At 39.2% G+C, this 12,374-nt stretch overlaps 1 protein-coding gene across 7 annotated transcripts in view; it reads right to left on the reverse strand.

Moving 5' to 3' along the window:
- The window catches only part of nfasca (neurofascin homolog (chicken) a), a 132,191-nt gene that overhangs the window by 14,694 nt on the left and 105,123 nt on the right, over positions 1–12,374 (reverse strand). For 4 of the 7 annotated variants that reach the window (XM_036559906.1, XM_036559907.1, XM_036559905.1 and 1 more), the window contains 5 exons: positions 9,045–9,290; positions 8,474–8,593; positions 4,614–4,763; positions 1,713–1,844; positions 379–448 (listed from right to left, as the gene is read on the reverse strand). In XM_036559906.1, coding sequence (XP_036415799.1) covers positions 379–448; positions 1,713–1,844; positions 4,614–4,763; positions 8,474–8,593; positions 9,045–9,290 — 718 coding nt within the window. The remainder of the gene's footprint in view (positions 1–378; positions 449–1,712; positions 1,845–4,613; positions 4,764–8,473; positions 8,594–9,044; positions 9,291–12,374) is intronic. The other 3 variants (XM_036559910.1, XM_036559911.1, XM_036559909.1) reach the window with 2 other exon arrangements.

Below are 12,374 nucleotides of genomic sequence, written 5' to 3' on the forward strand. Positions count from 1 at the left end.
ACAGGTTGATTTTGTTACTGTGTCTTTAAGCCTGATATAGTTAAACAAGCTCTGTTCTGACTGGCTGCCCTGTATTGTGTCGCATTCTCTTAACTTTGAAGTGAATGGAAGGACTGACTGCTGCAAATTCAATAGGGGAATATATATGTATGCGCTGGTTTTTGTAACATCACAAAACCAAATTCAAAATGGACTGTTTTTGGGCAGTTTCCAATACTGTATCCATAAGTGTATGGAACATTTTGAAACCTTAAAACTACATATTATATACTACATATGGCAAAAAAGGGAGGAGAAATCAAGTTTTTCCATGATATGAGCCCTTTAATGTCAGAATTCAACACTGAAGTTTTTTTGTAAAGCAGAAGACAGACTTACTGGTAATCAAATGATCCATCCTGGTCTTTCTGGTCTACAGGGTCCAAAGGTAGCTCTTTTTTCTCTCTCACTGAGGAAAAGGAAGGAAAATAGGTGCACAATAATGGGAATGATTAGAATATAGAAGCAAATAAACAAATATAGACCTATTACCACATGATCTGTGATCACTGTGTAACACAAATTGATTTGACATAGTTAACAGTACATATAATAGGCTATCTCTACATTCATGAATAACCGTTTGGAACTGTCATGAAATATTACAGCTCCACCTCTGCTGGACTATCTCTGCTACACTGGATGGTCAATGGAATATGTCATTTGTAATAAAAACCTTGTGTCTCCATTTAAAAACAGCCACTGCTCTTTGTATTGTATGTGTATTTCATGATAAATGGACCAATAAAATGATATGTTACCCCGACAAGCAACTGTGTACATTTCACTCTGACTCATGAAACAAGTTCAGATGGAAAAATTGACTAATTTGTCCCCCTTTCTATTCTAATGAATCGGTTTCATAGCATGATTACAATTTGACAACACAAACAGCAGGTCTGAAATCACAGTCATGTTTTTTTCTGCTGTTGGTTCAGTAAATTAAAATTTTTAAGAGCCAATATTTTTCTTGTACTTTCTTTTTTCTCTTTTGGGTCCACTTACTTGCGAAGTTTACAAAAATGGTCGTAATTCATTTTAAATTACCATTTTCCAGCCTTTCTGTATTCCTTAGAATTAAACAGGCTGTATTCATTACTATGCCAGATATATGACTGATATTAAGATAAATGAGCTCTGTTCTGATTGGCTGCCCTGTACTGTGCCTCACTAAAAAAGCACTCAGAGCTGAAACACCCCTTAGAACTTCATTATGAATAGGTGGATATATGATTTTTGTGACACCACAGAAACAATATATTCAAAACGGCCTGTTTTTGCAGCCTAATACAGACTAAATGGACCAGGTAGTGAATAGCACATTTTGATACTTTGTATTACTTCAAACTCCTTTATTTTAAAAAAGCAAGGAAATTGTGTTTTCCATGATATGGACCCTTTAAATCTAGTTTAGAATACTATAAAAAGTGGGAATGTGTGATCTGACTAGATCTCTATGGAGTTTACACTTTACTCCCTCTTGCAAGTAAAAAAATAGATCTGACGTGTAAAAAAAAAACACAGGACAGCCAGCATGGACTGAAAGATAACTTAAAATGGAAGCATATCTGGTCCATCACATACAACAGGACAACTAAAATCTCTTCGGAAATCAGCCCAATGTGAATTGGCCTTTGGAGTGTCATTATCTTTACAGCACTGTTAGTGTTTACCTGGGTATTTTCCTCCTCGGCTCCTCTTTATGAAGCAAACGATGAGCAGGATGAGCACCAGAAGTGCAATGGCACACATGAGACCAATGAACCAGCCCTGCGTGGCAATGTCTACCTGGTCCTTGCTGTAGGCTATTATAAAACAAACATACACAAGGGAAAGAGAGGGAAGAATGATAGAGAGAGAGAAAGAGAGAGAGAGAGAGAGAGAGAGAGAGAGAGAGAGAAATGAAATGTATGTTTCCTAGATGGACTACTCACCACCATTTGTCCTGTGACTTATTACAACCAAATCAAAATCAGATCTTTAATGAATGTCTTTATGTTCCAGCAGGCAAAGCCTTCACTGACAACCGTCCTTTATCAAAAACACATTAGTGGAAGGAAGAGCGCATTAGGACCTGCATTATCAAGCCGTGCACTGTGACAACAATATCAGCACAGAGTCGGCGTTTTCTCAAGAGCTATTAAGACAAGTAAAGGAGCACATCCCTTTCATTCGCCTTTACAAGTCCTACTATGTTCTAATATCTGCATCCAATCAGCCAGGATTCAGGTTCTTAGCCCTACATTTGTGCTTGCTTAGGGCTAAAATGTTGTGCTATGTTAAAATCACTTCTTCAGGGTACTTGAAGTAGGAATGTGCATGGGTATAGTTATACTTTGCTATCAGATTGCTTCTGTTATTTCCAGCCAAAAAGTGTTCAAACCCAGTCAAAATACATGAAAAACACCCAAAATGTACACATCAAAAACAGTCTAAGGTCATATTAACCATAATATGAAATAATATAGCAATTAATCAAAATGCTTTTATGTATCGCTAGATGGCACTGTCTGTCTTTTAAACAAGTTTTTTTGCATAATTGTTGTATCTCTTTCAATTGAAGGTATGGATTATTTGATTTGCATGTGTATGTGTATTTGTATTCTTAATTTATCTTTTAGTTTCTTTCATTTTTGGCCATTTCAAATTATGTAAGCCAATACCTTCAATTATTAGACTTTTTAGCTCCCTAAACTTAGTAACAAAGCTTCATGTTGAATGAGCCCTAGAATGTACTACAACCTGATTTCAAACAGAATTAGCTGCCATACTGGGTGCCGAGCATTTGCAGGGTTATCTTGACAGTCCATGTAAAGGTAATGTGTTTTTCTCATCTATGTGTTAATCAGGGCAAAAAGACATATTATGCTACTCTCATCCAGACACATTCAATATGCTTAATATCATAAACCGGCCCAAGCCAGAGGGGAAACAATGCTGAACGAGAGATAGAGGATCAATATTATATTCTGCATGCTATTACAGAACACAGCGTGGGAGATTTCATCTGGCTTACCACACCTGAGGCACACACTCATTCCATGATCACAGGTTTCATAAGAGAAAAAAACAGGGCTGTTTTCTTATCGATTTGAATGGCTTACTGAAAGACACTACAATCAATGAAACCAGGCGACAATTCCAGAGGCAAAGCTTTGTTAATTGACTCATTCGTCTATGAAACACTGAAAATAATTGCTTACTACTAGCACAAAAATATAACTGCTTATTAGGAATATTATTGTAACTATTCATCGCAAACGGCAATGACTGTACATTTCAACACAGTTACATTATACTGCCCACATATTGCACTTTCTTCAGTACTCTCAGTGGAAATGTCTGTGGCTTGTTAAATTGCTCCCTTGCTGTGGCTCCTTATAAAACATAGAAAGTTTAATTTAGACACAGCACATAAACAACTGCGTGAAACACATTAATTGAAGACTTTTGCAATTAGCTAAGTGCAGACTCCAAACTTGAGATAATGGTTAACGTACACTTAAATTGCTTTATTTATGTGCAAAAACAGCAAAAAGAAATCTGATGAATCTGAAAAGAATCGTTAACCTCTTAAACTGCAAGTGTTTGTGTTCTCACATTTTAATTGCTCTTTCAAAACTACAGAACTTACTCAATAGTTTTAAAGTAGTTACCAAACAACTTCCTAGGAAAGTCTTAAAGGGGCCATAATGTATAATCGTTCTTGTGTTTTGTTTTTTTTTTTGAATAAAATAATTCATTTTCAGGCTGCAACACACCTTATAACTTCAGCGCGAATGGGCAGGGCTAAACTGCCTTAAGCTGACTTGGACCGCTTCATTCATGTGACTTTTTTCTTCTGGTGTTTCTCAGTGGGAGAGTGATAGTGGATAAGTAATAGCAAAACTTTGTTTTGTTAACAAAGGTAATTGTTTTTGATTTATATGTAGTTCATAATAGTTACCAACTTGAAGTCTTTAACATGGATAACACAACACTCCACACGAGAGACCAGCATTTTCCATGTTATTGTTACTGTTATTCTATTAAAAGTATGTTTGTATGACTCCTCACACTATTCTTCCCTAACATTTTAAATCTCCAATCATGAGTGTGTACTAGAACCCTACATGTGTAGTCTTCAGACATATTATTTAGTACAGACTCCATCCACATGCTATTGTGAAAGCCTGAACATTATTAAAAATAGGCTACTGACACCTGCTTCTTCATCGCTGGATGGGCAAGCGATATGGATTTAAGGAAGAAAAAAGCTGTATGGGAGAGGAGGTCATGTAAAATTAGCTAGAAAGTACACAGAAGATGAGACAGACAAACAGGCAGATACCTTCAAATGCACCTTGTTGTGTTTTCATTTCAATACATATACTTCATGGCCTGGGGGAGTGAATGGTGCGTTTTGAAACAATGTTAATTTAACAATGTTTATATACTCCGTCAACCTCTTTTATTTCAAAAAAGCAAAGAAAATATGTTTTTCAGGACATGGACCATTTAGGGTAAATAACTAATAAGCCTGCAGCTTAGAGTATTAGGCCCCAGTTCTGATCTGGTTTCAGGCTAGCCCTCACCTCCGCTGGTCTCAAAGGTGACATACTCGCTGGTGACGCTAGGCTGCTCGTGGGAATAGACACGTAGCCGGTACTTGGCCCCAGCTGTCAGCCCAGCCAGTTTAATGGGGGGTTGATGTTTGAACAGCACACTTTTCATAGGGCCATTACCTTAGGAGGAGGAGACACAAGAGGAGCGTCCATCAAACCAGGACAGAGCGACCTACCATAACGACGACTTAAAGCAGACAGGCAGCAAAGCCGTCTCTTCCATGAGATGGTTAGACACGCTGATTGAGACTGGTAAGCCCTCCTACTGTATCTTTCAGTAAGAGAATAATCATCTGAAGACTTCAAGAGGCAGGCCGAGGCAGTACAAAGTTTTCTGAAGAAGTCTCATTAGCAGATTGCTGAAGGAGCGATCTGTCTGAGGTCACAGTGTAGTTCTCCAGACAAAATGATCGAAAAAGAGAGACAATTCTGTGAAGTGATAGTGAATGGTACTGCTGGCCAAATTCTGGACAGTACTTATATGGCTCACATCAAAGTCTAGCTCCGGGAAATTACAAGAATGATTTCAGCAGTCTGATACCTAACACAGTCTTTGATGCTGAGTTGTTACTTAATACTTCCAAAGGGGGAGCGATAGAATAAAACAATGAGCTTACAGGAAAAAGGAGATGCACCCAGTCTCAACCATCTACCGACCTTATCTCATCTCAGAGGAAGCCAGACACCACTAGCATAACACGCATCGTCTTTCCAGGGTCTCCATAATAGTGAGAAGACATGAGCATGACTTCAGTAATGCACCATGAGCTTCCTTAAAACTCATGCTGGTGACAGCATGCAATGTGCTAAAATAAAATGCTTGGCCAAATCTTACTGCCAAAACAATGTCATTACACTCTTAGAAATAAAGGTTCCTAAATGGTTCTCGACTTGGATGTAGCATTCTAGGAAAACTTGCAATTGGTTTGGAACCTTTCAATTGTAATGAGGTAATGTAAATTTTAAAATATATTTAAAATATTAAATAATAAAATATTAAATATTAAAGGTTCTTCACACTCACACACATAACAGAAACATAAATTGAAAGGTTCTTTAGGGAACCAAAATTGGTTCTTCTATGGCATCACTCAAAATAACCCTTTTTGGCACCTTTATTGTTAAGAGCTGACCACAGCCTTTCCTGCAAAGCACCGCATGGGCGTTTGTGACGGTTAGCTTAAGCTACATAGTGAATGACACAAAGAGGACAGCTGAGACACATTATCTCAGCATCTTGGTGTATCATTTGTAGCTTTAACTTTTTGAAAAACTTAATGGAGAAAAAATCTCAGCATCAAAAAGTAATTTTCCTCATTGTCTCTGCCATTGTACTGGTGAAGATAGAATACATAGTGTATATAATTACAGCAGTGTCTTGAAAAAAAGTGCACAGTGCAATTACTGTGATTACTACAGAATGTCTGAGATTTTGTTCTGCATAATAAAGAGAAACTTCAGCCCCACTTTATTTGGACAGCCTCCTACAGATTAGCAAAAGATGTTCAAATTGTTAACAAACTATGTGGTCAAACTCAACAGTGTTAGGGTTAGGATTAGTACTGGGTTTAGGTTTAGGGCTGGGGTTAGCGTTAGGTTTTGGGTTGAGGTTAAGGTTAGAGTTAGTCTTGCAGGGCCAGATCTGATCTCATAAAGATAATACTCGACTGGGGACAACTTGTTATACTTTTGGTGCTGGACTGCAGCAAAATCTACCGCTAACAAGGGTACAGCCCCTCTAAAACACACCCCAGATTCCTCTAGTCTGGGCTCTTTTACCTTCTAGAGTTCAATCGTTAAATAGTGAAACACTATAAATTAGCACATCCTTAGCTAATGGAACAGTTTTTCCCTTCTCTTTATACTAGTATGCAACAAATAAACACATAAACAAGTGCCTTAAAAAATAATTTTAGATTTGCTTTAGTTGTTAAATATGGTTCTTATTAAAAGTGAAGGGACATTCCAGAAAAATATGGAAGTTGCTCATGGTGGAGATCATGTCTGGACGTGCGAGACTAGGTTATTGTTAAAGTTTAGGGTTGGGAACAATTAAGGTGAATTTAGGAGACATTTAGTTAGATGCCAGGGAAGTATCATCAAAACATATAAAAGGAGCAATCCAAATAAAGAGTTACTGAACCCCTTAAAGTACCATCAGATCAAAAATTTTCCTTTCCAGCCTCACGCTCTATCAAACAGCGCAGCACACACACAGAGCATGCGGCAGCCAGCTACTTCTCTGGGCAGAGAGAGAGAGAGAAGGAGGGCAGGATTGAATCAATATCCTGTGTTGTTAGGAGACATGTCCGTGCCAAGGCTCCTTTATACTGTGCCTGTCTGCGTATCTGTGTGAGCTTGTGTTGACCTGATGCAGTTCCATGATATCCAATCTATCCCTCTGCTCCTCTATGCACAGCACAGTGGGTTCATATTTTATAAACCTCTAGCTGGCCGGCTTTTACACTATCACAGAGTGTGATTGCATCACTGTGCCCTTGAGCGCATGATTCAAGGTTGAGGACATGATGATGAAGCCCCATAGAGATGACCCTGGGCTGGATACATTAACCCCCTCATTATCCCTCTGCCCGAAAAACATCTACTAGCCAGGCCCAGAAAGAGACAGCAGAAGTTTGAGATGTACATCAGGATGTGCCAGCCAGGCTCATGCAAACTGCTCACTGACTAGCAACTGTGAGGCAAGCTAATCAGTAGTGGGGCAGCCGAATAAGGATATTAGCATAAAAGGCACATGGGGGTTGGGGCAGATAATGATGATCGATCCAATGATGATGATAAATATAGATAAATGGAAGACAAGAAAGAGAGAAAGAGAAAGAAAGAGAGAAAGGGAGAGCGCAAAACAGAGGGAGATTGTTGTTAGCCATTGGCCAGCCAATGCTAAATGCCTCTAATTCTTTTTCAACAGGCTAATTATAAAGAAAAGCTTTTTGACTTTGTGGCTGCAAAACATAGATATGCTTTAGCAGTACATCATAATCACCAAACGAAATACAAAAAGCCATTAACAGAATATGGCATTTACTTAATGTAGTTACCAGACTTCGCCTGTGCATTAGGCAGAAAGGTAAAAAGCTAAAGCTAATATCTAGCCATTAGAGGAATAGGCAAGAAAAATGTTTTGAGTGTAAAGCCTGTGGTGTAATGAAGATTGGAGCTGTTATGTCATTTTGATCCCTACTCAATGTTTCAAAATGACCTTCAATCCAATGCTAGTTACACAAGAGGCTCTTGTCTTCTCTCTCATTTTCAACCGCTCTCTCTCCCTCTCAAATTTTTTACTCCAATCTCTCCCTGTTCCTGCAAGCCACCAGAGAGAACAGGAGCTTCCTAAAGGGAACTTCAAGGACTGCTGAGGACACAAAACCGAACCCCACAGGAGACACAATGGCAGGCTCATTTCATCCCTCGGAGATGCTAGATAAAACGGAGCAGTGCCTTTGTTCTTTCCAAAAGTGTCTGGGAGGAATATCTATCAGTATCATCATACAAAAAGGATGTGAACAACTTGCAGAGCCACTCTGCTTGTAGCTGAGCGATATGATGAATGTTTCATCATTCAGCACAACATGTAGCTCACTTTTTATCATAGCATAAAAGTAGCTGGGGCTCACAGCGATGTCTATGGGTATTGGTATATAGCACAAGTTTCGGCAGTAAACTGTTTGGTAAACTAGCGCTCCGTGTAAGTGTTCATATCCTGAGACTGGGTCTGTTATACTGGGATGATTTGGGTCTCCAGCAAGCCCTATCAAAAGCACAAGCGTTCCCTTCACAAGCCCTCAGCAAGTGTGTCTGGGTCTTACTGTCCAGTGTGAACTCTAGCACAAACTCGCTGCTGTCAACAGGGAAGTTGTGCTTCCAGCTGACGTTAGCATAGTCACTGTTAGCATCCACGGTCAGATTCCAGATCTTTATATGCGGGGCTAAGCAGAACAGGTGGGAGAGGAGTACATTTTACAATTCTCAACCACAGGCAACATCAAGGGCTAATACTTACTACATCAGCACATTAGAGCTACATAACTTTAATGTTTTCCTTTTATGCGTCAGAGTCTCCTCTAAGCCCCACAATCAAATTCTCTAGCGAGAGTCTTTTAATCTCATAAAACAATAACAAGCTAATTGGATGCTACTGTCGATACAAATTCGTATCAATGTCAATACTAATTTGGGGAAAGTGCCTTCTTAAGGGTATGGGGCAAACATCAGTCAAGTCCCTGTCAAAAATGGCCACTTTAGCTAGACAGGGTGTCTATGCTATGAATAAATCAACAGCGGGGTCCAGCTTAACTCTCCTTAGCTCTTAACTGCTACTTCCATTTATATTTAACTTGGTCTTGTACAGTGACAAATTGGTGATGTCTGAGGAAATACCCAGCATGTTCATATCCACCCGCTTGATGGTGAAAGGTGGGGTAGGGAGAGTTGTAGTGCTGGAGGTAGTAGTGGTGGTTGTAGTTGGAGTTGTTGCAGTAGTTGGAGCAGGAGTAGTGGGGGTAGCAGCAGTAGTAGGGGCAATGGTAGTAGTTGTTGAGGTACTAATGGTTGTAGTCGGGACAGTGGTTGGGGGAAGAGGGGGAGGAGGAGTTGCAAACACCAAGGCATCTGTAGAATCAATCACTGAGAGAGGAAGAGAGTAGTAGTTAAGCACAACAACAAAGCCTATATAGCGGCACCACAACATGAACAGAGATAATAAAGAGAATGAGCATGGACTGTGATGTTGGATAGAATTCCCACAACTTTAGATAAACACAGTATGAGTGTGTTTCGAATAATCTTCAGAATCTGGCAAATTTTGTGAGGGTCCCGATTAACTGTTCAAATGGCGTCCAACTGAGCTGTCAGATGACTGGATGTATCATAGTTGGCTGTCTTGCAGTTTTAACAGTCTCATGAACTGAAAGTCATAATGGCCCGTATTCATCTAAGCTGTGTAGGAATGAGCACAGATCTAACCGTCCTGAATGACGTACAAACTGTGTCTGATTCAGTGCGTGGAAACCAGCGCACAAGTACCTTATTTGCATGTCATTTGCAACAGACATGCCCCAATTTGCCCTCATATACATATAATTTACATGAAGTATGCCCTAATTCATGCTGATGTTTCAATAGTGAGCCAATAAAAGAATAAAAGAATTTAGGTGAAATTTGTGTGCACTCATTTTACAATCAGACATGACCATATGCAACTTTGATAAATGAGGACCAATGAGATTTCTGAAGCTGTACACTGCAGATAGCCTTGGTTATTTACCGTAACATACTGAAAGGCATATTACAGAGATGGCATATTGTTATCATCAATGGGTATCGGTAATGGCCCGATATCTGAAAATGCTGGATTGGATGAAAAAGAATGAATCTGATAGAATCCTGAAACAACTCTAGCCTGAAATAGTGTACAAACACACATTGTGTGATGTCATACTGTTAGCTGTGTATTTCTTTCTGTGGGGTAGTAGAGATAGTATGCTATTATGCTATAGTATTATATCAGGGCTGTAAGATTAATCACTTTTATATCAAAAATGCAAACTGTTAATATTGGTATGTGAGTTAATATTGGTATCAGTATGGAACAAGAATAAGAATAATAATAAGTGGTTTTGTGCCTTTTCTAGCCTATTAGTCTGATTTCAACCAGCTGATAAATTCACAAAGTGAATTAAGAAAATTTCACTCGATAGACCCTTGTCAAAAAAAACAAAATAAACACAGTCTGTCTTTTTTTTCCTTGTTTGAGACTGATTGCAAATGATGGCACAAAGCTGCTTGCTTGTTTCTCAATGTTTTTTGCTGGGTACTCAGGACATAGGGTCATACGGTTTTAATGAACGTAATTATCTTTGTCAGTGAACAGAAATGTACATAGTGGTTGTGTTTTGCATACAGTGAGAGCACTCACATCGTCGCATGTCAATCGGGCCAATTATTTTTGTACCGTCTGAGCATATACATTGTAGGCTTTGGCTGTACAGGTTCAAAAATGGTTTCAATCATACTATGTGTGTCTGGGTTTAGGTTTTGGCATACAATTTAAGAGTAAATTCATCCTTGTCTTTCAAGTAGATAGTTGTTCACACTGCACAACAGTGCCACCAAGCGGTCATCTGTTTTAAATATCCATTCCTTATTCTATTCTAACTTGACAGCAAATGGAATTGTGGGAAATCCATCAGTGGAAACACATCCACCACCATAAACTGTACTGTAACAATGCAAGAATAGAGATCCTCTTTACTTCACATTATGTTAAAATAACATAGTGAATAACGGACAATTAAAACAGAATAGACAGTCTTATACCTTCTTATCTTCACCTGAAGTCCTTAGAAACAAAGCCACTTCACAGTACCATAACCTTCCATTTTCCCAATTCATGCAAAGGCAGCCCCACAAAATATGCACCAAAACAGAGCTTGAGCATCTCACCAGAACCAATCGACAGGCAAAGGATGATATGTGAGTGACATAAGAACAGCTAGCAGGGTGCTAAAAAGCCCTTAATGGCCAAGGTTATGCCTGCAAGAGGAAAGCCCCTCTCAGCTCTGTGGTCTTGCCAAACCAAGAGAGAGACAAGCTGGTGGAGATGCTTTCCACCAAGTTCCAGTGAATGTGGACTGTCCATTTCAAACGGTCAACCGGCAAGCAGCTTGGTGCGCTCTTACCTGCAGTATCCATATGGGCGACAAAGAACATGGGCAACCACAAAACAGGCCAGAGCAAAAAAGTAATCAAAAGAGGTGGCAGAAGCGCAAGCGTTAGCGGTGAATGGCGTGAGCAGTGAATGAGATGTGGCCAGCCTCTTTATGGACTGATATCAGCGTGACAAATGGACATTTCCTAAACTTCTCCAGAGGAAGTTCCAGGCTGCATGCTCAAACCTCAAGGTGATGGGAAACCAAATCAGGCTCCTCAAAGCCTCTGAAGCGAATCAGTTTAGTGAGTCTTTCATAAGAGGATAAACCTCCAATGCTCCTCCAAGGTAATTGTGATGATTGTATAACATTGCTGGTGGCACTCTTAACCCCCCTCCAAAAGATTATTGCTCAACACTAATACACCTTGTTGCCAGGCAACAGGGATTACTAAAAGAGATCTGTTTCTTAAACATTTAAGTGCCACCCGTTTATAAAAACATCACTTACCTGCATGTTTAACCCTTAGAAGTTGCAATTTTCGAAGAGTAGGGTATAATTCAGAATTAAATATTTCTCGCATTTAGATCATTAAGATCATTAAACTTTCACCCGATACCACTTTAGTAGATATTTAGTAAGTAGACAATTGAGCACAATTTGAATTGAATGAAAAGTTACTGTTGTGTGTACAGTCTAATTTTGCAGAGAGAAAAAAACATCCATTTTTGTCACCAAAACTAACTGAGGTCAAAATTGCAGATTAAAACCTGCTAAATCGAATGTGAATGTAATTGCGTAATAAACCATGTATTTAAATATGCAACCATGTAATTATGTTTGAAGTGTATAGAAAAACAAAAGTAACACCTGGACTTCTAAGGGTTAATGGCGAAATCCGAATAGCATGCTGGGGTCGTCCAAAGGGGGCATGTGACAGGAAGGGATGCTGGGGCAAAGGTGGCAGGGTGCCATCAGGGATCGGAAATCAAACGATACAGAATAAGAAAACAAAGGACATTACTGATCTTATCTTAATAAATCCAGAACCCATTCATAA

The sequence above is a fragment of the Colossoma macropomum genome, unplaced genomic scaffold (genome assembly GCF_904425465.1).
Source record: "Colossoma macropomum unplaced genomic scaffold, Colossoma_macropomum, whole genome shotgun sequence".
Taxonomy (NCBI): domain Eukaryota; kingdom Metazoa; phylum Chordata; class Actinopteri; order Characiformes; family Serrasalmidae; genus Colossoma; species Colossoma macropomum.